The following is a 23,530-nucleotide window of genomic DNA, read 5'->3' as shown; positions in this document are numbered from 1 at the left end:
GCGGACTAATAATCTGATTGTCACTCTCTGACGGCACCTTGTCATATGGTCAGGTGAACGAAACACCTCATGATGTGATACCTGGAATGATTGGGAATGTGACCTCTTTGGTCTGCTGGAAGTCTAGAGCTAGACAGGCCTTGAGGGTTTATAAGCTTTCAGGGTCAAAGGCTTTCCTGGAATCACTGGAAATTTTCCACGAAGATTTATCACGAGAATAAACTGTCTCGTCCACAGACTGTGAATAAAATTCATAGAACTGAAGGAGCTGTAGAAAAAAGGGCCTTTGAGATCCCCACAGGTCGAATAGATCCCAAAAATTTAATGATTAAAATATCCTTTATGTGTTGAATACTTTTGACAAATTCCATCGAAACTGGACAGATCGTTTCAGAGTTTTGACGAAATGGTTTCAGAGTTTGATGAAACAAACAAACTTCAAGGAAAAATCTTCGTGTGAGAATACCAAAAAGAATGTGACTGGTAGATATGAAGGAGCATTATCTCATCAGGAATGCAAAGAACTGGCAATGTACACACGATTGTTTGAGTCTGCCACTACTGTTAGATACGTTTAGCAGCTACACCGACCACGATGACGTTACACAGTAACAATGGTGATGATCTAAGAGCAATATTATTTCTAAGATTCTAAGAGAACTATGTATTATCGATGCGAGTAAGAACAGTGAGTGTATGTGAGCTAGGTAAACCAGAACGAGATATCCAGAGAGAAGACTAGGGGGTAGATTTCACCAATATTTTTTCAGTCCCTAGATGGCCTGTTAAGGTGGCGTTCCGATCCTAGCTGCCGGAAGATTCTACGAGAACTATGTATTATCGATGCGAGTAAGAACAGTGAGTGTCTGTGAGCTAGGTAAACCAGAACGAGATAACCAGAGAGAAGACTAGGGGGTAGATTTCACCAATATTTTTTCAGTCCCTAGATGGCCTGTTAAGGTGGCGTTCCGATCCTAGCTGCCGGGTCGCGAAAAAAAAGGAAGCAGGTAGTTTTTGTTTAGGCTGAATCAAAACTAGCTCCCTAAATATGAATGCGGAGTTTTTACCTTTTTTCTTCCTCTTGTTATAATTTTATTATTTCTGTATATACCTATGTACATATGTTGGGTTATAGGTTGTGTAAAAAGTATCTATCGGTGTGTTCAATGAGTTCTATGTGTTAACTATAGGAGTATACTTATTTAAATTGTTATATTTTGCTTCCAACCTTACCTGGTCTCTCCTGAAACTGATAATGCTCATTTTGTCGACTTTTTTTTCGATCGTAAAATGTAAACATTAACTCTCCAATTGTCCATAAATGCTTTTTATTGATAGCTCTGTACGGTCACTAAATAGGTAAAGCCAGGTTTACGATTTCGAAACACGGGTACTATTGTCATAATCAAAACATAAGTAACTGCTCTTGATTATGAGCTCAGTTTCAACAATAACAAGATAAGAGATATAAAAGAAAGTTAGACTAAAGTTGAGGTAAAAACGGACTTAAGCTGTGGTAAAACACGGACTAAAACTGAGGTAAAACACAGGCTAAAACTGAGGTAAAACACAGACTAAAGCTGAGGTAAATGGACTTAATAATAAACTGAGATCGACAGTTCTTGAGCCACATAAACTGAGATCGACAGTTCGTGGGCCACTACTGTACAGACAGAATGGTCCACCTCTTGTTAGGACACTAGAAATTTAGAGAACACTCAGCAATCAAACCCTGTTAGGGTCACAGAAAAATTTCCGTGGGCCAAAACGGGTTGAACTCATTCTTCAAGAGAGAGAGAGGATTAAATTTTACCTTGTTGCAAATACACATGCATTGAACTTTAATGCGACAAGCAACGTACATGAAATTCTCATCTGCGAAATCCTCTTAATGAAAACTCCAACTCTATTGAGCAGATTATTAGGAAAACATTAGAGCATTAGGCACCATTAGAGCAGATTATTAGGAAACATTAGAGCATTTGGCACCATTAGAGCAGACTATTAAAACATTAGAGCAGAATATTAGGAAAACATTAGAACATTAGGAATAATTAGAGCAGACAATTAGGTGAAAACATTAGAGCATTATTAGAGCAGACTCTTAGGAAACATTAGAGCAGACTATTAGGAAACATTAGCAGAGCAGACTATTAAAACATTAGAGCAGATTATTAGGAAAACGATAGAACATTTAGGAACCATTAGAGCAGATTATTAGGAAAACATTAGAACATTAGGAACCATTAGAGCAGACAATTAGGTGAAAACATTAGAGCATTATTAGAGCAGACTCTTAGGAAACATTAGAGCAGACTATTAGGAAACATTAGAGCAGATTATTAGGCCACATTAAACAGATTATTAGGCCACATTAGAACCGACTCGTTCGTTTTAAACACGAGTCTATGTTCCTTGAGAGAAAAGTAAACAAAGGTCAGTTCTGAGCCTTTGATGATACGGAAATCCAGGGTAAAAGAGCACAAAAAGCCCAAGTTCATGAAGTGGTAAGGTCATCTTTGTTTGTTTTCGTAATGTACTTGACTCTTCAAAGGTCGGTGTTCTAAACTTTTAATAAAGCTTTATTTAAATTCGAGAGTCGAGATGGACAACATGTCAGCACTTGGAGAACTTTCAGATCTTTTGAAAAGCCGTTCCCTTCCCCTAAAAAAAAAAAAAAAAAAAAAAAAAAAAAAAAAAAAAAAAAACGCTTTCCATGCCCTATTTTATAGTTTAATTTTGACAATGTTCAGAGCAACATGATTGACTCTTGAGTAAAAGCACTAAGAAACTAACCACTAGGATCGCTGCAACCCTTAAAATTCTCTCATTGTGTGGCCAAAAGCTCAAAATTAGTGAGAATAAAATTCCATTCCTCGCCCGAGATTGATCCCGCGACCTCCTGTTTACGAGCGCTTTGACAGCTATACGTCACCAAGACAGCTACTTTCTAGATATCTATACAGAATCTTTATTTGAGGTACTGGTTTTCTACTTTCTAGCTGAGAAAGAATAATACAAGACTGTCTTTTTCTATATGAAAGCTACCGGCTTTCGTCTTTCCACATCTTGCGGAATTCTTCAAAGCTCCTGCGGTATAAATGGTACACAAAGGGTGCCACGACCGCAAATGGGTCAACATCATTTTACTTTCAATTTACCTATATACAAGCAGGTACGTTTACAGTTTCTCAGACACAAAAGAGACTGCTCGTTCTCATTCAAAACAGGACAAATTCTTAAAATGTTTTCCAATAGGTTTATATTCGATTAAATCTTCTTTAGATTCTTCCCTCAGGACTTTCAGACTTAGAGCCATATTTATGAACAAAATACTGGCTCTCAACAAATTCTTAAAATGTTTTCCAATACGTTTATATTATATTAAATCTTCTTTAGATTCTTCCCTCAGGACTTTCAGACTTAGAGCCATATTTATGAACAAAATACTGGCTCTCAAGCTGCACTGAAGCATCAATTCTAAACATTTGGATTGGCCGAAAAGTTGTTTCAGTCTGACTTGAAAGCAAGATTTTTTCTTTTTAAAGTGGTAAGGCCATTCACTCTGGTAGACCTGCCAGGTCGTCTAAGAGACTTATTATTGCTGCCATTCAGTATCAGGTAGACCTGACAGCCGTACCTGATAGTGAATGCCCGGCCCAAGATCCTAAAAAGATCGCAAAAATCTCACAATTCTCATAAATAAAAGGCAAGAGAAAACGAAAGATTTGGCCTTACCTTCTCATCTAGAGCTTTGTGATGTTCGAACAAACTTTTCAGGGCCTTCAACACTTCCGCTTCGCTCGACACTCCGCTCTGATTCTGCGCTTGACGTTTGACTACGGTAGACCTTAGCGACCTCTCGTGCCTCGACACCAGAGCTTCGAGATGTTCTAGCAGCAACTGCAACAGAGGAAGTAACGTGTTAAAGAGTTTTCTTTTTCATATTTATATTTAAATACATTTTAAAAATCTTTGAGATCGTTTGAAAGTAGACTGTACCTAGACGGACTAAGCTCTGATTTTCAAGCCGTGGGACGTGGGATTGAACCCTCGCCCTCCTGATTACCAGGTGAGCGTATTGACCACTACACCACCGAGGCGAGGTAGGAAGATCAGTTGTTTTGAAAACGGTGAAAACCAATCTAGGAATCTATTTGTGACAAGCATTAATGCTTAACACAACTAAACATCCTTTTAACTATCTAAGCCGTTCACATGACTTTCAAATTTGCTTTCTACTAACATTTTCACTTCTATCTTGGCTTTCTATACGTACCACCATTTTCACTTCTATGTAATTGCATCGAATGTTCCTATTAGCTTGTCATGTGAACACAATCCAAGGGAAACTGTTGTTTTTGACGTTATCATTGATGGTGTTGATGTTAATGCATCCAAGGGGGCACACAAGTATCATGTACGTCTTTGTTCTCCTACGAGTAGATTAATTTGTGACACACAGACACAGGGGAACTTTGAACTCATGAGGGAAAATATAGTTCACACTTTTACAGGGTCTGCGTAACCTTACCGAACCTTTCCCAGGTTTAGGGAAGCAATCTCCGTGCCTGTGTGAGTACATACCAAAGGTCCCTGGTTCAATTTCCGGCGAAGTCGGAGTTTTTCGACTCAGATACTCGTATGTGTATACTTTCGGCCTCGTAAGAAGTTTTTCGGCTCAGAAAGGGCAAAACAATCATTGCCTAGAGAGGGCAATCTTTATCTAACAACCCAAATAAAACAATGGTTAGATTCGCATGGATGCGTGGATTAAGGAATCAAAGGGACTTTTGATCCTGGAGGAAAGAGACTTCTAGACTGCGGGAGTAAAGGTACTTTTCAGTCTCTGTCTTGCAGAATAAACAAGGTATATTCTATTCTATTTCAATGTTTTCATTATTTTATTTTAAAAATCTTTGAGATCGATTGAAAGTAGACTGTACCTAGACGGACTAAGCTCAGTAAGCTCTGATTTTCAAGCCGTTGGATTGAACCCTCGCCCTCCTGATTACCAGGTGAGCGTATTGACCACTACACCAGCGAGGCGAGGTAGGAAGATCAGTTGTTTTGAAAACGGTGAAAACCAATCTAGGAATCTATTTGTGACAAGCATTAATGCGTAATACAACTAAAGATCCTTTTAACTATCTAAGCCGTTCACATGACTTTCAAATTGGCTTTCTACTAACATTTTCACTTCTATCTTGGCTTTCTATACGTACCATCATTTTCACTTCTATGTAATTGCATCGAATGTTCCTAGCTTGTCATGTGAACACAATCCAAGGGAAACTGTTGTTTTTGACGTTATCATTGATGGTGTTGATATTAATGCATCCAAGGGGGCACAAGTATCATGTACGTCTTTGTTCTCCTACGAGTAGATTAATTTGTGACACACAGACACAGGGGAACTTTGAACTCATGAGGGAAATCAGACCGTTTCAGAGTTTGATGAAACAAACAAACTTCAAAGAAAAATCTTCGTGTGAGAATATCAAAAAGAATGTGACTGGTAGATATGAAGGAGCATTATCTCATCAGGAATGCAAAGAACTGGCAATGTACACACGATTGTTTGAATCTGCCACTACTGTTAGATTCGTTTAGCAGCTACACTGACCACGATGACGTTACACAGTAACAATGGTGATGATCTAAGAGCAATATTATTTCGAAGATTCTAAGAGAACTATGTAGAATGTAGATGTAGGTATTATCAATGTCAGTAAGAACAGTGAGTGTCTGTGAGCTAGGTAAACCAGAACGAGATAACCAGAGAGAAGACTAGGGGGTAGATTTCGCCAATATTTTTTCAGTCCCTGGATGGCCTGTTAAGGTGGCGTTCCGATCCTAGCTGCCTGGTCGCGCCATCGAGCTGCCTGGTCGCGCCATAGAGGCAGCATTCCAATCATCGCGACCGAGTCGAACGACTTCCATTACAAAATTCCAGTCGAACAAATTATTACAAAAATAGTATTTTAAATCACATGAAAACCTCACGACCAGGCGACCACACTGCTCTCAGAGCGATAAATTTTAAATTAAATTATACACCGAGGTAAATAACTCATGCATACAAGATTATACAAGGCAATTAATAATTATGTTAGATGGAAAGTTAGATGCGTGTGCACTGTACTCACTTTTACCGTTTGCCATTTCCCGGAGGTCGGTAGAGAAAAAGAAAGTATGATACCTACAAAAGTAGCCTCCGTGGCCTAGTGGGTATCACAAAAAGCCGAGATGCTTTTGTCTATTTAAAAGGAATGGAGGAGTTGCAATTGGGAAAATATTATCAATAAAAGGTCGATTCTTACGTAAAAAGTTGTGAAAAATACAAACCAAACCTGAAGTCAAAACTCCGAAAAAGTAACTTTAAAAGGTCGAAAATTCAATTTTTAATTGCCGTTCTAATAAAAAAAGTTCAAAGAGTTGTGACGTCAGATTTCACGTCAAAATGCGCAGAAACGCTTGCGCACAAACAAACGAAGCGAGAGTCATGAATTGTGACGTCATCGCCTACGGGAGCGTATGCCGTGACGTCAAACTTCACGATTTACCGGTATTTTTGAAATCGATTTATCTCGGTATCTAGAAGTCGTAGAAGAAAAAGAAAAATTCAGTTGGTCCTCATTTTTCCTGTTCTATGACTTTGAAACATCACCCAAGTAAGCGCAACTGATCTATTGCTACGGTTCCTAGTGACGGGGGCCTTGCCCTCCATTCGGCGACAAGCTGACCGCCTCCCATTAACCTCACACCGCCTAATGGTGCGTTTCCACTCACTCGGAGTGATCTGTTTCCCTTAAAATTTGTTTAAATGGAAACAGATCATGCCCATTGGAAAATGCCCAGAGAGTGGAAACCCACCATAAGGTCGGGAAAAGCCAACAGTACGCGATTGCTCCGGATGGTCTGCCGGATGGTCACACATCCGGATACCAAACACGCGCGACGTTGAACTTCCGCAAAGCCACCGAGAACAGTTGCATTAAACGTTCTATCGCCTCTGGCTAGAAAAATTAATTAGTAGAATGAAAAGGGAATGAGAAGAATTTGAAGAGTCAAGTAGTTGACAAATTTCAGAGAAATACCTAGAGGAGAGAGAAATTTCGGGGAATAAAAAAAAGGGAAAATCTAATCCAGATAAAGTTTTGCATGTAGTCTATGCCCAAAGGATATCATTAGACTGTCTTTGCATATTCCGTGATCGTTGTGAGTAACACAAAGAATAGATATCGGATTGATGAAAATAATATCGGAGTAATAATAAAAATCTGTAAGACCGCGCTTAACGAAGTCGGAGTTGGCTTCAATTATGGATTGAACTGGGTATTAAGCATCGGTGAATGACACTTGCGCTCAAAATCGATTAAAAAATCTGGTGTGAACATCACACGACTTTCCTTATCCTATTGAATGATGCTTATTTGAGTGTTCTTTTACCCTAACTTTTACAAACGAAGTACCACTGGTCGCTACTCGATAAAAGCTACATGGGGTTTAACGTTCCCTTTGAACAACTGAGGTTTTCTCACAACGGGGTTTCACCATCCATTTGGAAAGTTTAGAAAAGTACGAAAGGCATCAAAGTTTAGAAAGGAAAGTTGTTAAATATCAATAGTCTTTGGAAATAGCGTTTCTAGGAATTTATCATAACTGTAAGTATACGCTCCATTTCTTTACTTGCCAAGGTAGGCTCAACACCAATATCCAGCTCTACAACTTTCAATAATTTGATTCCTTCCAGATTGAGACAGCCGTGTCTCCCCTATGCAAGCAGCTCTCCCAGCTGGGCAAAACCTACCGACTACTCCGCTCACTTCGCCCTCTCCTGCTTCAGTCCCCCGAGGAGATAGCTCAATGTCCCCTACTGGGCGATGTTATACCGTACAGCTATGTTCTTATGCTACTCTTCTCCCATGGTCCACCTGAGATTGTATCCCCTCATGAGGTGAGTGAACATCTTATGGCCAGGAAAATAGAGTTAAACTCGGTTTAAGGTAAATTCTTGAATTAGCTCAATGCCCCCTACTGGGTGATGTTATACCGTATAGCTACATATGTTCTGATGTTACTCTTCTCGCATGCACCACCTGAGATCGTATCCCCTCATGAGGTGAGAGAAATGTTTACTATAAACCTTATTTTACTACCTCTCCATTATTGATTAAAAACTGATAACTATCAAAGTTAAAGAGAGTTTTATTTTTTACAGATTAAAAATTGAATCGAGTTTTCCTCTGAGGGAAGACTTCATTGATAGCAGTGAGTCAATAGCACTAGGGGTTAGACTTTTTTATATTTCTAATGATTTTTCATGTGTCTTATTCTCTTTTTGCAGAGTGCTAACTGGTCCCTCCTTCAGCTCAGTCAATGGCTAGACAAACACTCGCAGGAGTCAGACAAACTAGAACTCATCAGTGGTACACTGCAACGATACCAAACCCTCGTACGGGAATCCAACTTACCTAGCTTCCATGAAGTTTATCCAGTGATGAAATCCCTGCTAGACACAGCGCTATCCAAACAGACCTTGTGATGGGAGATGAAATTATGCTAGGGGATTCAGCTAGACTATCTTCCATGCCGTTTAGATATGAGGGGATTCAGCTAGTTTAGCTTCCTTACTATTTGATCCCTGTTATATGAAATGTATTCTCCTTTCGGAAACAGACGATTTCCCCTCTCCTGAGGCTCATGTTGACTCTTTTAAAGGAAAATGTAGGGGCAAAGACCTAAGATGTTAGTCCCCTGTTAAAATAAATGTTCACAAAGAAAAACGTGCCTGTACTAAACCATTGGAAATTTTAAGATGGCGCATTCCTGTCCATCCAAGGTCTAATGTTCCATTGGACCAGAGGTTTGCAAGGGGAAAATAACCTATTGTTTAACTGTTGGATAACTGTTCGTGTTAATGTTTTGTATATCTTCGAATGTTTCTATTTATTTATTAAAATATAAAAGAGCTTTATTTATATGTCCTTTATGTTCCTTGAATGCCCCTATGAACTCCTCACACCTAAACTTATGTCCTGCCTTGGAAGCCAGCAATGACATTGTAGGGAAATATTGGGATGCGAGAGGAAAAATGGCCTAATGGTCAAAGATCCCGACATTTGCAACATACATACATACTTAATTTAAGCTTTTAATGTCAATTTTAGATTCAAATCAATTACCCACAGAGCACCAAATTTAATTTGACTTCTGACTATACGAGTAAAGATCTGAATCTAAAAAAATAGCTAACAAAGGCTGTCCGCTGAAAGCTAAAAGAAAATAAAAATCAAACACTGATTTTTCTAAACAATTGCAAATATATTTCATACTTTGGCTTACAAAAACAGGAAAACAATTTAACAATTCCCTATGGAAGAAATAAATACAGGCCTACGAATTTTCAGCAAAAATGATGCGATATCTAGGACCTAATAACGACTTCAAAATTATTACTTAAAATATACTACTCGAATAGGACCAATGAGTCCCTTTACTAGAGATGCGACTTTTGACTCATCTTTGGGATTGAATCCCAACTGAGCTACTCAGTAAAAGGAACTACTCTTTTTTTCAACTCGCTCTTTGACTCCCGACTCTTCTCTGATACTTTCTATGCAGGGAATCGTGGTAAACCCCCCTCCCCCTTCATCATACCGTCCGATTTGATCTTTGAATCCGGGCCTAAGGCAGGTGAAAAACAGAAAAGAAAAAGATAATAATAATCTTTTCAACCTTACCTGGTCTCTCCTGAAACTGATAATGCTCATTTTGTCGACTTTTTTTTTTCAATCGTAAAATGCAAACATTAACTCTCCAATTGTCCATAAATGCTTTTTATTGATAGCTCTGTATACGGTCACTAAATAGGTAAAGCCAGGTTTACGATTTCGAAACACGGGTACTATTGTCATAATCAGAACATAAGTAACTGCTCTTGATTATGAGCTCAGTTTCAACAATAACAAGATAAGAGATATAAGAAAGTTAGACTAAAGCTGAGGTAAAAACGGACTTAAGCTGTGGTAAAACACAGACTAAAACTGAGGTAAAACACAGACTAAACTGAGGTAAATGGACTTAATAATAAACTGAGATCGACAGTTCTTGAGCCACATAAACTGAGATCGACAGTTTTTGAGCCACATAAACTGAGATCGACAGTTCTTGAGCCACATAAACTGAGATCGACAGTTCTTGAGCCACATAAACTGAGATCGACAGTTCGTGGGCCACTACTGTACAGACAGAATGGTCCAACTCTTGTTGGGACACTAGAAATTTAGAAAACACTCAGCAATCAAACCCTGATATTAGGGTCACAGAAAAATTTCCGCGGGCCAAAACGGGTTGAACTCATTCTTCAAGAGAGAGAGGATTAAATTTTACCTTGTTGCAAATACACATGCATTGGACTTTAATGCGACAAGCAACGTACATGAAATTCTCATCTGCGAAATCCTCTTAATGAAAACTCCAACTCTATTGAGCAGATTATTAGGAAAACATTAGAGCATTAGGCACCATTAGAGCAGATTATTAGGAAACATTAGAGCATTTGGCACCATTAGAGCAGACTATTAAAACATTAGAGCAGAATATTAGGAAAACATTAGAACATTAGGAATAATTAGAGCAGACAATTAGGTGAAAACATTAGAGCATTATTAGAGCAGACTCTTAGGAAACATTAGAGCAGACTATTAGGAAACATTAGAGCAGATTATTAGGCCACATTAAACAGATTATTAGGCCACATTAGAACCGACTCGTTCGTTTTAAACACGAGTCTATGTTCCTTGAGAGAAAAGTAAACAAAGGTCAGTTCTGAGCCTTTGATGATACGGAAATCCAGGGTAAAAGAGCACAAAAAGCCCAAGTTCATGAAGTGGTAAGGTCATCTTTGTTTGTTTTCGTAATGTACTTGACTCTTCAAAGGTCGGTGTTCTAAACTTTTAATAAAGCTTTATTTAAATTCGAGAGTCGAGATGGACAACATGTCAGCACTTGGAGAACTTTCAGATCTTTTGAAAAGCCGTTCCCTTCCCCTAAAAAAAAAAAAAAAAAAAAAAACAAAAAAAAAAAAAAAAAACGCTTTCATGACCTACTTTATTGTTTAATTTTGATGCCCTTGTAACTGGGTTAAACCACGTAAAATAGGGTGAACAGTAGAAAGGGTTCGAACAAAGTCTCGTAGAGTTTTATGTTCAAAAAATGTTAGAGAACAATCGCAGTTTTCTTTGAATACCGATTTCTCTTTGGATTATACTTTGAGTATTCTTTTACGTACGTTCTCTTTGCTTTTCTGCCCCCACTTGTGGCATCGGAAATTATAAATCCAGTATTCAATTTTCAGCTTTCTTCTCTTTCTCATTTGCTCTACATGTACAAATGTATCTGGCAATTTCCTCTCGTCTTAACGTCTCGTAAAATCATTTTTCCTTTGTCCTTATCGTATTTTCTTTCCAATTTCTCCGCTCTTGTTTCTCTCTCATTAGGTATGTCTTCATTAGAACACTGTTGATTGGACGCTTAGGGATCGATGAAGCTACAAATGCTTCTTAGATGCTACAGATAAAGTTCAGAGCAACATGATTGACTCTTGAGTAAAAGCACAAGAAACTAATTACTAGGATCGCTGCAACCCTTAAAATTCTCTCATTGTGTGACCAAAAGCTCAAAATTAGTGAGAATAAAATTCCATTCCTCGCCCGAGATTGATCCCGCGACCTCCTGTTTACGAGCGCTTTGACAGCTTAGATAAAGTTCAGAGCAACATGATTGACTCTTGAGTAAAAGCACAAGAAACTAATTACCAGGATCGCTGCAACCCTTGAAATTCTCTCATTGTGTGGCCAAAAGCTCAAAATTAGTGAGAATAAAATTCCATTCCTCGCCCGAGATTGATCCCGCGACCTCCTGTTGATGAGTGTTTCATCGACGCGCGCCATTTTTATTTCGTAGCAATGAAATAACTGCTTCATTAAACTCTTGTGTCCTGTGTCGTAGTATGCCTCTCACCAGATGGGCGAGAAGAGACACAATACTTCCCATTTAGGTGCTGGGTCAACACGAAAACTCCAGAAAGCAACCCGTTGAAATATTTGCAATCGAAAAACGAGTACAAATTTTTGTCGATGGTGGGATTCGAACCCGGGCCTTCTGCATGCAAGTAACGCGTTACCACTGGGCGAAGCGTGCTTTTTAGAGAATTCCATGGCTTTTAGAGAAGACACACTACTGGCTATACAATTATACACCAGTCTCGAATACTCACATGGTAACAATATCCGGATGGAAGCAGGAGAACACGATATTCCTGGGCCCGGCACACCTTAGCACAACGTCCAATATAGTGTCCACATACGTGTTTATTTCTATAGGGTGGTCCAACTCATACGTCCCGTCTGACACTTGCATGGTCCATTTGATCTCGATGTTGAACCCAACCGAGGGGTCAATGACCTCGAGTACTTGACGTAGCGTGGGGAACGCTTGGTGTTCGGCCTCTGAATCCCGGGAGAAACGTCGTTTCAATTTGGCCTGGCCTTCCTTCACGTGGTATAACTGTGAAATTGATCATGATGGGATGGGTGAGTATAGAATAGTTAGAGTTTGTATATACCTACAGTACATACTTAAGAAAAAACAACCATCTTCTCATTCCTCCCGTGAAAAAAAAGAAAAAGAAAAACAAACTTCTCATTTTTCGCGAAAAAAAATGCAATTTTCATCAATTTTTGAATGCGCTGCGTCAGGATTACAAGTTCAGAGTTTTTTTTTTTTTTTTTTTTTTTTTTTTTTTAAAATAAAATTTATTTTTGTTTTTCCCCTCTTTATGGTGCCTCTTCTCTTGTTTTTTTTTTTTTTTTTTTTTTTTTTTTTTTAACCCCTATTTTTTTTTTTTTTTTTTTTTTAAGGATCACTGCAAAAGGCCCCCAGGAGGCCGCTCCAAAATCTAAAAGGCCACTTACCGTCAACATTTGCATCTCATCAAACGTCAACTCCTTGACAGGCACCTTGATCACATCATTCAACGTCGTCACATCCCCACAACTATCCGCTGTTGCCATCTTCTCACTGCTACCTCCAGCGGTTGCTATCTTCTCATCACTGCCGTTCACTTGCGTGGCTAACTTCCCTTCTCCGCCATTGACGAGTGTCCCTGACGTGGCTGACTTCTCTCCGTTCACTGTTCCTGACGTGGCTAACTTCCCTTCACTAGAGTCCGTGGCTAACTTCCCTTCACCTCCGTTCACCGCTGTGCCTGAAGTTACTAACTTCCCTTCACTCGAGTTCGTTGTTAGCTTCCGTTGGGTGCTCAGCGCTACATAGAAGTCATGATAAATGACGGGCACAAGGTCTTTGCTGAGTTGAACGTCAAATTCGACTAGGTCTGCCCCGGCTTGACCTGCGGACCGCAACGAAGCTATGGTGTTCTCCCGTACATCCGCACATCTGAGGAAATGAGAACAGGACAGTTGGTATCAAAAGAATAATTGTCTAATCTTAACACTATTGATGTCGTTCCCACTTTAGGAATTTTTGATTGTGTTAAGCATACTTCAATGCTTGTACACATATCGTTCCCCAATTATGACACCCAGATAAATTTTATAACTTGACTTGGACTCGAACCACCGACCTCCAGAGTCGAAGTCCACCGCACTAACCACAAACCCAGTGAAAATGGAAACCACGATACATAAAAAAAAATGTAAATAGAGGGGCCTATAGCATCAGAGGAGAGAAGGAAGACAGGATAGGAGAAAGCCAACCGTTCCAAGAACGCACCCTATCTATTTAGGACCTATTTCTCTCTTCGATTTCGGTACGATAAGGCCTCTGTTGTTACGGTTCCCCCTATCTTCTTCTTTTCTTCTTCAGGTTCCTCTCCTATCCTGATCACCTCTCTCTCTATCTTCCTATCAAACTTCCTAAAAAAAAGGGAATAAAGTTCGCACCGAGCAGGAATCGAACCCGCGACCCATACTCACTCAATGTCACACCCAAACGATACGCCTGCACCGCGATGTCCCACATCCAACCCTTGCCAGTTATCTCTCCATTGAGATGAGAACGTTATCTTCATGTCACTCCTATAGCTGAGTGGTGTGACTACGAGATACTCGCCTGAAATCACATATAGCACAAGTGAAATATAAAAACAAGACATATTCAAATACAATAATCCTTGCCAGTTATGTCTCCACTGAGATGAGAACGTTATCTTCATGTCACTTCTGTAGCTGAGTGGCGATACTCGCCTGAACTCACACCCAACAAAAGAGATATAAATCTGTCTGGCTTGAGGGACGTTAAGCAGGGAGTAGACCAACTTAGTCTGGCTAGGGGACTTTAAACAGGGAGTGTACCAGCCTGCATTTCCCTTGCTAAAGAAATAGCAAAGGTTGAGTACGAAGGGCATCCACTCGTAAAATTTGTAGCCACAACCAAATGTCAGCCCAAAACCAATCACCCTAGTTAGGACTGATTGAGAGGCTGACGAATAACGCCGACCCCGTCTGTACACGGGAAAGGGCGAAGAAAAAGAATAAAAAATTCGCCCCACCGGGATTCGAACCGACGACCTCCGGGCTGAGAGTCAGAGCTCTTAACCACTCAACCACGAAGTTTCACTTACCTGACAGTTCTCCTATGGGCCTTCGCTGTTGCGTATTGGTAATGGGTACTATGAAGGAACCAGTGCCCCTAGTCAGAACAGCAGGTAGAATATGACTGAAGCCAAGGTGAGAGGGAGGATCTGTAGAGCTGCCACTGGAGGGATCCGAACCCCGGTCATCGGCGTAGAAATCCACTAGGTATGCCTGCGAATTAATAACAATAATAGACTCTTGAGTGGAAGGTAACCACTAGGCGAGGTTAACGCCGGAAACGTTCTCTACCACCTAACCCTTAGAGCTCCGTTATTATGTGGTCAAATGCTCAAATAAATGAGGATAAATTCCATGCTTCGGCTGGGATCGAACCCACGCCCTCCTGTTTACCAGGCGAACGGCTTTACCACTACACCACCGAGGCAGGTATACTTACAGTGGTTTCAAACTTGTGTGTGAGGGTTTGGAATATCACAAATTCGTCATCCACATACACACGACCAAACTGGTTCTGAGTCCGAAATTCTCTCTCATTTTCGTTCATCACCTGAAAACAACCGATAAAACGCTGATAATATTCCCTAAACTTTAAGACTCGAACCACCAACCTCTAGGTCCGAACTTGACCTTGCTTACATTTTTAAATTTGATTGTGTTGAGCATACTGAAAATGTCGTTCCCCACTTGATAAACCTCAATGAATATTATGACTTGACTTTGACTCGGCATGCCAACCTCCAGATCCAAAGTCCACCACGCTAACCATTACTATCAGGTAGACCTGACAGGTATACCTGATACCTCATGAGCACACACACTATCCGGGAGACCTGACAGGTGCGGCTGGAAAGGTCCGAATGTCAGGTCTATCTGATAGTGATTGGCTGGCCTAAGGTTGGTCGCTAGTATTAATAAGACTTTTATACTCACAGAAATTTCCGTCAAAGGCCACGAAGTGAAGTTGTTCATAAGCTCAGTGGTTTCCAAACTGAAACCATCATCTATAGAAGACAAATCTGACTCTCCTGTCACCCTACTGAGAGACATTGCAGTCACCTTTATGCTGATCTGAAATAGAGGAACAGATTTCAGTTAGCCCCACTGCACCACATAAACTTGCAAGATATTCACTTGTCTCTATCACAAAAAAAAATCTATAACACACCCATCTTCAAACCCATCAAAAGCAAAAATTTAATTTCCTTTACTGGAAAAATAGCCTGATGGTCAATCATCCTGACATTTGCAACAAACCTCTACAAGTTGTGTCTAAGTTCATAGGTCATTTTTTATTCATCTCCCAGCTGGATACACATCCCCTATCCCAGCAGGATAAACAAGGTAGGTACATTCTATTCTATTCTATTTAAACCAACCTTATGATTCCTCAACTTGGTCTTCCACAGCTTGATAGGATTATTGACCAGTTTGATTTGCACGGCTGTTTCTGAAGTGAGCCATCCTTTCTCCACAGAGGTGCTGTTGTTGTACTGACCAAACACCTCTTTATCACAGCCATCCTTACAACCCATATTGGACGGAGCTGAAATGGAGCCGTTAAAGGTGAAGATTGTAAGGTTTGCTGGGAGAATGGCCTCTAATGATTAAAAACCCAAGAATGCAACAAACTATATGTAAGATGTGTACAGAAGAGAAATGCCTTGTTTCTTAAATCATTATCTAATGACTTGGAGGATTGAGGTTCCATTGCACCTAAAAGTTAAATAATACAATTCCTTTGTATACCTGAGTTTCTTTTTCGTGGTGAAAAAAGGTGCTTCTTTACATCACTGCATTTTTTCTTTATATTTGTTATGTAATCATCACTTTTTTTACCTTGGGCTGCAATAATCCTTGGATTCATTCCAGTTTCCCATCTTCTAACAACCAATTTCTGCTGTCCATCAAATTCTTTCTCGAGGGGAATACACACAAAGTACCGGTATCGGACATCCAAGTCTGAAGAAATGTTGGCACTGTTGGACCACACATTTTCACCCCTGCAAGAAAATATGAAATAAGTATCATCGGCAAAACATAAGTGTAGGTTCCTGACTATAGGATTTTTTTCAAGGGGTTTTATAAAGGAAATTGTAACAATGGAGGTCTTATCATCCCAAAATTGAAGAGATAAGGAGTAGAGGATAGGAGAAAGCCAGCTGTTCCAAGAACAAACTTCATCCATTTAAGATAAATTACCCTGAAAAAAAAAAAACTTACTCATGAGTTAAAATCAAAGCATGGTCATTAGACCACTGTCCCAACTCATTGGAACTCCCCGTCACACACACCACTTCTCCAGGCAATGTTTTGGCCTCAACTCGGAACTTCCAAGCTTTCGTACTATTATTGTTTGTAGGCAGCGATGGTTTGGTTGGTGTGTTGTCCATGCAAGTAGATGAGTCATTGTCCCACCAATTGATCATTTGGAGAAAGTCTTGATACTTCAAACCCCTGGAAGGATGGAAAATAAAAAATAATTGATTGCACCATGATTTAGCCATCACTCTTGGCTTTTTTTAAGGTATAATTTTAACATCAAAAGGTGAGTAACTTTGAGTTCACTAGACCACTATAATTTTGGTTGGCATCAGTACCTAATTAGAATTCACTGACAATAATAAATAGGTGATTAGGTGTCCAAGAGAGATTGATCAAGGCATTTTCATTGAACAAACTGGTGCAATTTAATACCCAGAGGAAGTGGATTGTTTCCAATATACAATGGATTTACCTGAGAAAATATTCGAAAAACGGCTGTAACTTACACCACAGTTAAACAAACATAATTTTGCTGTGTTAAAATTTAAATAAAAGGTTTCAGATAAAACAAGAAAACAGGAAGACAAGAAAAAGTTGAAAAACCAGATAGAATAGCAGGAACTTTGATAAAATTCAGGAAACTGTCAAAAAATGAGATAAAGGCAATGAGTTGGAAAACAGTGGACACTATACACTATACCCGTTTGACTTTCAAAAGTGCAGCTAGCTCTGAATTTAACTAGCCCTTTTGTAAATTTTTAAAAACAAAAAAGCTTTAAATTTGATTTTTTTGATACAAAATATTATTTAAAATATTTTATTTTTAAACTCCATCCCTGTATCAGTGTTTCTTTAATTTTTTTATCCGTTCTTTATGATTTTTTTAAATCTCGAACATGGATCCTACGAAAAAATTTGGCTTCAAGAAAGCACGAAAATCTGAAAATCCATTGTCTTGAAACCTCTTCGTTTGTAAACAACATTTTTTCTCGCGACCTTGAGAAGGTCAAGGTCGTTTGGTAAGGCTCTTTCACACGATTGTAGTTGCTCGTAAAGTTCTTCCACACTGCTGTGGTGGTAGCTACTCCGTGAATAAATTAGAGCCAGCGCAGCTTCACGCGGAGTTAAATGGACCAGTTCCTCAATAGATCACTAAAGTTAAGCAACATTCAGCGTGATTGGTATCCGGATTTTTTTTAGGAGCCTTTTAAAAAAATCACACTGTATCTACTATGTAGTTATCCTTACGTACTTCATTCTAGATTCCAAATCCGCAGCTAATCGTACCAAATTCCAAATCAGGAGGTACCGAACGTTATAGGAGGTACACCTCCTTTATTTCATCAGGTTCTCGTTTTCCTTTAGTTGGGGCTCGTTCTTGAAATCGATGGTCCGACACATTACAATAAACTGGCGGAGCCCAAAGGAGGACGAAGTGTAACTTCTTTTAAAGATGGAAAATCGAAACACAACCCGCGGAGTCTACTGGCAGCGCGAAGTGAATTAATCGTTGGGTGGAAGAGCTTTTTCAAGAGAACCCTAAGGAACCCAAGAAAGTCACGAAATCGCGAACTCGTGGATTTTACAGGAAACGCGAATCGAATTTAAGTGGTTGAGTAGAAGAGTTCCTTTTGGGAGAACTCTGCCATTTAAAACTCAGGTAGGTGCCTAAGTCCGAAAAAAGCGAACACAATCCGCGAACCGGCGCGAACCCTTCACAGAAGCAGAAGTGACTATTTGACTAGTACGAGTATACCTATAAGTAGGTGTGTCCCTAAGTATAAAAAGATTATGTAGGTATAAAAGACGTACGTATAAGGTAATAGGTATGTAGTATGTACGTAGGTGGTACTTATAACGAGATTTTATTATCAACAAAACATTGATAAGTGATAACGGATGAGTTACAATCGATCGAGCACAATATATCTCACTATCACAAGAGGTGTATGACAGTCATACTATGACTGATAAACTGATAAAACACACTGTGGGTACAAACGGTAAACGAGTGACACCAAACGACTGATAGCAAAGCGCGGATATAAAAATGAAAGTCTGCAATCGTAAATAATAAATTGTACCTACCTACCTACCTACCTACCTACCTGAAAAAAAAAAAAAAAAAAACCCATAAAACAAAGACCTATGTATGTATAGTATAGCTAGGTTTGGTTTGGTAATGTAACTACTACCTTCCTACCTACTTGATTGGCCACTTCCGAAATCAGAGTCACGCGACCTACATAAATAGTCATTTCATGTGTATAATACCTAGCTAGGTGTAGATATCAATAAAATGTTGATGTTTAGAAATTACATCTAGGTAGGTAGTAGGTACCTTATTTGTTTTATACTGAGAATACAAGTAGGTATGTAGGTTTTTGTAAGCAGGTACCTACTTTTAGCGATCCAAGTTTTTTTTTTTTTTTTTTTTTTTTTTAAGGATTGTATATTAAGGATACAAAAAAATGCGAAGAACCGAAAAAAAAAACTTGGATCGCTAAAAGCAGGTACCTACTTACTAACAATAAAAACATTATGACTAACAGGTACGTACTTACATACATAAAATATATGTACTTACCTATTTGTCTATCTCAGTATTTTCCTAGTCCTCAACTTACTTACTTTTTAATAATTATACTTACTCAATAGTTCTCAACTTCCTTACTTTTTAATATACTTACTCAATAGTCCTCAACTTACTTACTTTTTAATATACTTACTAGGGTTGCCAGATCATTTTCAGCCCAAAACGGGACAAGCGACCTAAAACGTAAAAAAAACGGGATTTTGGATGATGATACCTGACAAGTACCCAGCATTTTGATAGTTCAAAGCAACTGCCCATAAATAGCCCTCACCCCATTTATTGCAAGATCAGCTTTGATTATTTTAATGGTACTTACCACAATGAAACTGTCTTCCTTCAGATTTACGTTAATGGTACTTACAAATTAATTCTGATTTCCACTTCTCATATTAATTGGAAACAATCTAATCTCGTCTTACAGACGTAGGTAATTTGAAGTTGGAAGAAGTTGCTAGTAAGACTAGTACATCGGGGGAGAAGAAGAAAACTGGACTGAAAAATACGATAAGACACTGCGTCACTGGTCCGGTATCTTGGGACATTTGCACAGTGCCCAAAATACGGAAATCCGTGAACTACGGACGTCTGTCACTGTGCATTACTTTTTTTTTTGCAACTTAAATAAAAGGTTGGACGGTGAATTACAAATGAGTAAATAATTCAGGGTGTCAAAGATCAAATACTAAGTACCTACTGTATTTTTGTCTCTTATCTGTTTAGAGTTGCATGGCATCATGGCAAGATGCTAATCTCGTTTAATGTAACTTAGCTAGACTTTCCTTTTTTTAAGCACTCTTTTAAATTGCACACTTTAAACTACATTTTTTAGAACACTTCTAAAAGCAATCATCTTCCTTTATCTGTTCAGTTTCCATGATAGAAATTTTATCCAAATCTCCTAGGTATTAAAACATAATAAATAATAAAACACTTACCCAATCATTCCTCAATCCTCATCATGAACATGAATGCAATAATAACGAAAAATATTTGTGGTGTTTGACCTCAACTTACTTACTTTTTAATATACTTACTCAATATAGTTCTCAACTTCCTTACCTCTACACTTATTTTATATGTATAGGTACTTACTCAAGACTGTTTCCATTCTGCGTGACTTTACTCGACATGACGGCCGCACCACCACTGCGTGACATAAGCGTGACACTGAGGCCTAGTGTGACCAGAGCACGTGACAGCGCAATACCACGCCGGTGAAATGCCAATGCTCCCAACATGGTTTGTTTGGGATAACGAACAAAAATTGCTCTTGTGTTTTCTACAAAATAAAGTGGTACACTACACTCGCATGCAAAGAATTAGGGACATAAAATGGGACTATAGTCACGTGCAAAAAAAATAGGGAGGGACATACTCATCGTATACCTTTTAGCATCTAGGAACTTTTTATCGACAAGATTTTCGCCTAATGAGATTGGAAGGTAAGCGCACCTGCTTTTTAAGCACCAGATCATACTTTTCTATCTCATCAGAGATCAGATTGAGTAAAACCTATAGCAGGGCCGTATCCAGGATTTTGTCCAGGGCGGGTTCGAAAGTCCAAACACTCCAAACAGTGATGTATTTTCGTAGTCTGGCCTACAGTAAAGCAGAAAATGAAGCGCGAGTAAAATGTTTGGAAAATTAATCGCAATTTTGCAATATGGCTGACTTTGAAAAAAAAAGCCGGTGACGTGTTTTACTCTGCGCATGCGCTGACATCACGTGTGACTGGATATCTGAGGGCTGGATAAAGGCTGGTTATACACTTGCAAGTCAAGTCTGGCTGGTAGCCGTACCTCTCACGGATAGAACTGAAGTATTTATTATTAGCTGCACCTCTGACAATAAGAAATGACAGTAAGAAATCAACAAGATTGATTGGCACACTTCTAATTTGCAAGCGGCAAGAGGTTGAGGTAGGAACAAGAAGATGAATAATCACGTGACTTGGACTGCCTACGTAAATTATTACATCCCAGTCAGCACACACGATTGGATGTAAGGCTCGAATCAAGCTTACAAATTCACCTGTGTAAGTTGGATGACATCCAGTCTGTAAGCCTAGATCCACTTACTACATAGTTGGATTTAAGCGTGAAAGTGAACTGGTTCCAGGATGTCCTCCAACTGGATGCAGACGTAAAAAGCACACACTTACATCCAGCCTAATTCACGCTTACATCCAGCGCATACGCTGGATTTTGAATGCTTGGATCCAGGCTTGCGGATATCTGAAAGAACTTCAAAGTGTATGTTAATGTTAACCTCTGACCATACTCTAAAACTGTTCTGGATTCTGCCAGCCAAGCACTCTCAGACCATCTGACAAACCGCAGACCGCTCTCTGTCGGAACCTGGCGGAAAAAGCTCGAGACCTAGGTCTATCAGACGTCAGACCGCGGTCTGAGCTTGAGTGGCTGGCATTAGCCTGCGAGGCTACTCGAAAGTCCGTGCGGCATGCCATTCCAATATACCTTTTTTCGAATTAAACCCTTTAACACTGTGGTAAGGTCGTTCTCGCCGGAATAATAATACCTATGAATAATGAGTTCAAAATTTCAATGACGTCACACTTACGGGTTACGTAGTTTATCAAGCGTACCGGGAGGCGCGCGAACGTCAAGAGTTCGACGCAAGGCCTATATTAACACGAAACAGAGTTTTGATAATATCACTAATCTAATAAATAGTGCAAGTGGAATCGCGTTAGGATGAATTTTGATACATATCACTAACGAATAGTGGAGTCGCGGATGAAAACAAGTTGGCAAGAGAGAAACAAAATACCCCCTCACGTTCGCGATTTGTACAACAACTGACGTCTGAGGAGGTAAACGTAGACACAATACGATATGCTGGCTATTTTGTCTGTTTGATGAGTCAAGAGCGTGGTCAGATATACCGTGTGGCGTCTTTGGTTCTAAATTTCGCAGCCTATTTTTTCACTTCTATTTAGAAACCATGAACCTCTATTTCCTGTTAATAAGCCGTTTCAAAATCTTTCCTCCCTGTTTAACATCCCCCAGCCAGACAGAGAAAAATAACAAATAAAAGGTAAAATACAAAATATTAAAACGGAATGACACGAAGAAACAACAGCGCGCGATTGTCTAAATGGTCACCCATCCGCATTAGCAACCACGCTCCACGTTGCTTTCAAACACCCTGTATACAGCCCCAGGATGTTTGGGATTCCTGATCTGCCGTATTTATTTATCACAACCAATTAGTTTTTTTATGTAAATCGGTTAATAATTACCCATAGTTAAAACAAGGATAGGTTGATAAAATAGAGGTACGTATACCTATATAGTACATAATACCTAGGTACCTACTGACACAAGTTCGTGATATCTCATAGGTACAACCTTCCTATAGCAGCGGATTCAGAAGGTCTTTTTGAAAAACTTTGATAGGGAACTGTAACAAAGGAGGTCTGATCGTCCTGAAATCGAAGAGAGGAGGGCAGGATATTAAAGACAGCCGTTCCGAGAACGAACCTTATCTGATGAGGATAAAGTTCGCCCCGGGCAGGATTCGAACCCTCGGCCTAGCGCTTACAAGGCAGACGCGCTAGCTTCTAAGCTAAGCTGGTAGATTTCATGTCAAATAAAAGCAGGTAAAAATTCGTAAACCGTGCACCATGCACCAAGCTTTAGACTCAACACGAGTTGCACAAGACTGCAATACACATTTTAACAGACATTGCACCGTATGAAACAGGTGTTATCAGGGATACATGATTAGGGCCCATTTGTTAGAAAAAGTAATGGTGCTATTTGTTTATAAATAATCTCGTGATAACAGGACTTGTCCTCAAATGGTACACAAGGAATCGAAAGAGACCGCCTTAACGCCGTAAACAAAATAATGGCATATGATATTTATTTAAAATGGTTTTTATCACCTCGTGACAGTATGATGTGTGTTCAAGGCACTCCAGCCATGGCCATAGTTATCTGAAAAAGTTCAAGTGTACGCAATGTGATTCTTACTACACACCTATTCTGAATACAGTGTAACCCCCATACCTACAGTGATGTTT

General features: G+C 39.4%; 3 protein-coding genes across 6 annotated transcripts in view; 1 reads left to right on the top strand and 2 right to left on the bottom strand.

Annotated features, from left to right (window-relative positions):
* The window catches only part of LOC103512080 (liprin-alpha-3), a 34,993-nt gene extending 30,708 nt beyond the window's left edge, over positions 1 to 4,285 (bottom strand). Inside the window, exons 1-2 of the mRNA XM_017445229.2 lie at positions 4,280 to 4,285; positions 3,739 to 3,903 (exon numbers count right to left, since the gene is read on the bottom strand). Coding sequence (XP_017300718.1) covers positions 3,739 to 3,903; positions 4,280 to 4,285 — 171 coding nt within the window. The remainder of the gene's footprint in view (positions 1 to 3,738; positions 3,904 to 4,279) is intronic.
* A 1,142-nt stretch (positions 4,286 to 5,427) lies between these two features.
* LOC103512070 (conserved oligomeric Golgi complex subunit 5) lies at positions 5,428 to 9,700 on the top strand. Its single transcript, XM_008476827.3, has 3 exons — positions 5,428 to 5,598; positions 7,757 to 7,960; positions 8,351 to 9,700. The coding sequence occupies exons 1-3, from the start codon at positions 5,428 to 5,430 to the stop codon at positions 8,546 to 8,548; spliced, it is 573 nt and encodes a 190-aa protein (XP_008475049.1). The 3' UTR covers positions 8,549 to 9,700.
* A 2,571-nt stretch (positions 9,701 to 12,271) lies between these two features.
* On the bottom strand, positions 12,272 to 21,763 carry LOC103511955 (glycerophosphocholine phosphodiesterase GPCPD1). Of its 4 annotated transcripts, XM_026825640.1 has the most exons (11): positions 21,751 to 21,763; positions 20,575 to 20,761; positions 16,845 to 17,078; positions 16,461 to 16,624; positions 16,001 to 16,167; positions 15,555 to 15,692; positions 15,061 to 15,171; positions 14,651 to 14,834; positions 14,004 to 14,139; positions 12,981 to 13,464; positions 12,272 to 12,573 (listed from the first exon to the last, which is right to left on the bottom strand). In XM_026825640.1, exons 1-11 carry the CDS (start codon positions 21,758 to 21,760, stop codon positions 12,280 to 12,282), a joined length of 2,109 nt encoding a protein of 702 aa, XP_026681441.1. In that variant the 5' UTR covers positions 21,761 to 21,763; the 3' UTR covers positions 12,272 to 12,279. The 4 variants fall into 4 exon arrangements, with proteins under 4 accessions (XP_026681441.1, XP_008474937.1, XP_008474945.1 ...); XM_008476715.2 differs by lacking the exons at positions 20,575 to 20,761; positions 21,751 to 21,763 and adding an exon at positions 18,139 to 18,674 and having other exon boundaries at positions 12,280 to 12,573; XM_008476723.3 differs by lacking the exons at positions 20,575 to 20,761; positions 21,751 to 21,763 and adding an exon at positions 17,359 to 17,513 and having other exon boundaries at positions 12,280 to 12,573.
* Between the last annotated feature and the right edge of the window lie 1,767 nt (positions 21,764 to 23,530).

The sequence above is a fragment of the Diaphorina citri genome, unplaced genomic scaffold (genome assembly GCF_000475195.1).
Source record: "Diaphorina citri unplaced genomic scaffold, Diaci psyllid genome assembly version 1.1 scaffold35, whole genome shotgun sequence".
In the NCBI taxonomy this organism is placed as follows: Eukaryota; Metazoa; Arthropoda; class Insecta; order Hemiptera; family Psyllidae; genus Diaphorina; species Diaphorina citri.
Note: the sequence above shows the minus strand (reverse complement) of the source record. Positions and strands in the feature narration are given on the sequence as shown.

Excerpts from the sequence above, each read along its gene's own strand:
- LOC103512070 (XM_008476827.3), top strand. The coding sequence starts at position 5,428 with ATGAGGGAAATCAGACCGTTTCAGAGTTTGATGAAACAAACAAACTTC. Across the intron at positions 5,599-7,756 it reads TGTTTGAATCTGCCACTACT|ATTGAGACAGCCGTGTCTCC; the intron begins GTTAGATTCGTT and ends GATTCCTTCCAG. Across the intron at positions 7,961-8,350 it reads AGATTGTATCCCCTCATGAG|AGTGCTAACTGGTCCCTCCT; the intron begins GTGAGTGAACAT and ends CTCTTTTTGCAG.
- LOC103511955 (XM_026825640.1), bottom strand. Across the intron at positions 14,140-14,650 it reads GCCCATAGGAGAACTGTCAG|GCGAGTATCTCGTAGTCACA; the intron begins GTAAGTGAAACT and ends ATGTGATTTCAG. Across the intron at positions 12,574-12,980 it reads ATGAGATGCAAATGTTGACG|TTATACCACGTGAAGGAAGG; the intron begins GTAAGTGGCCTT and ends TCAATTTCACAG.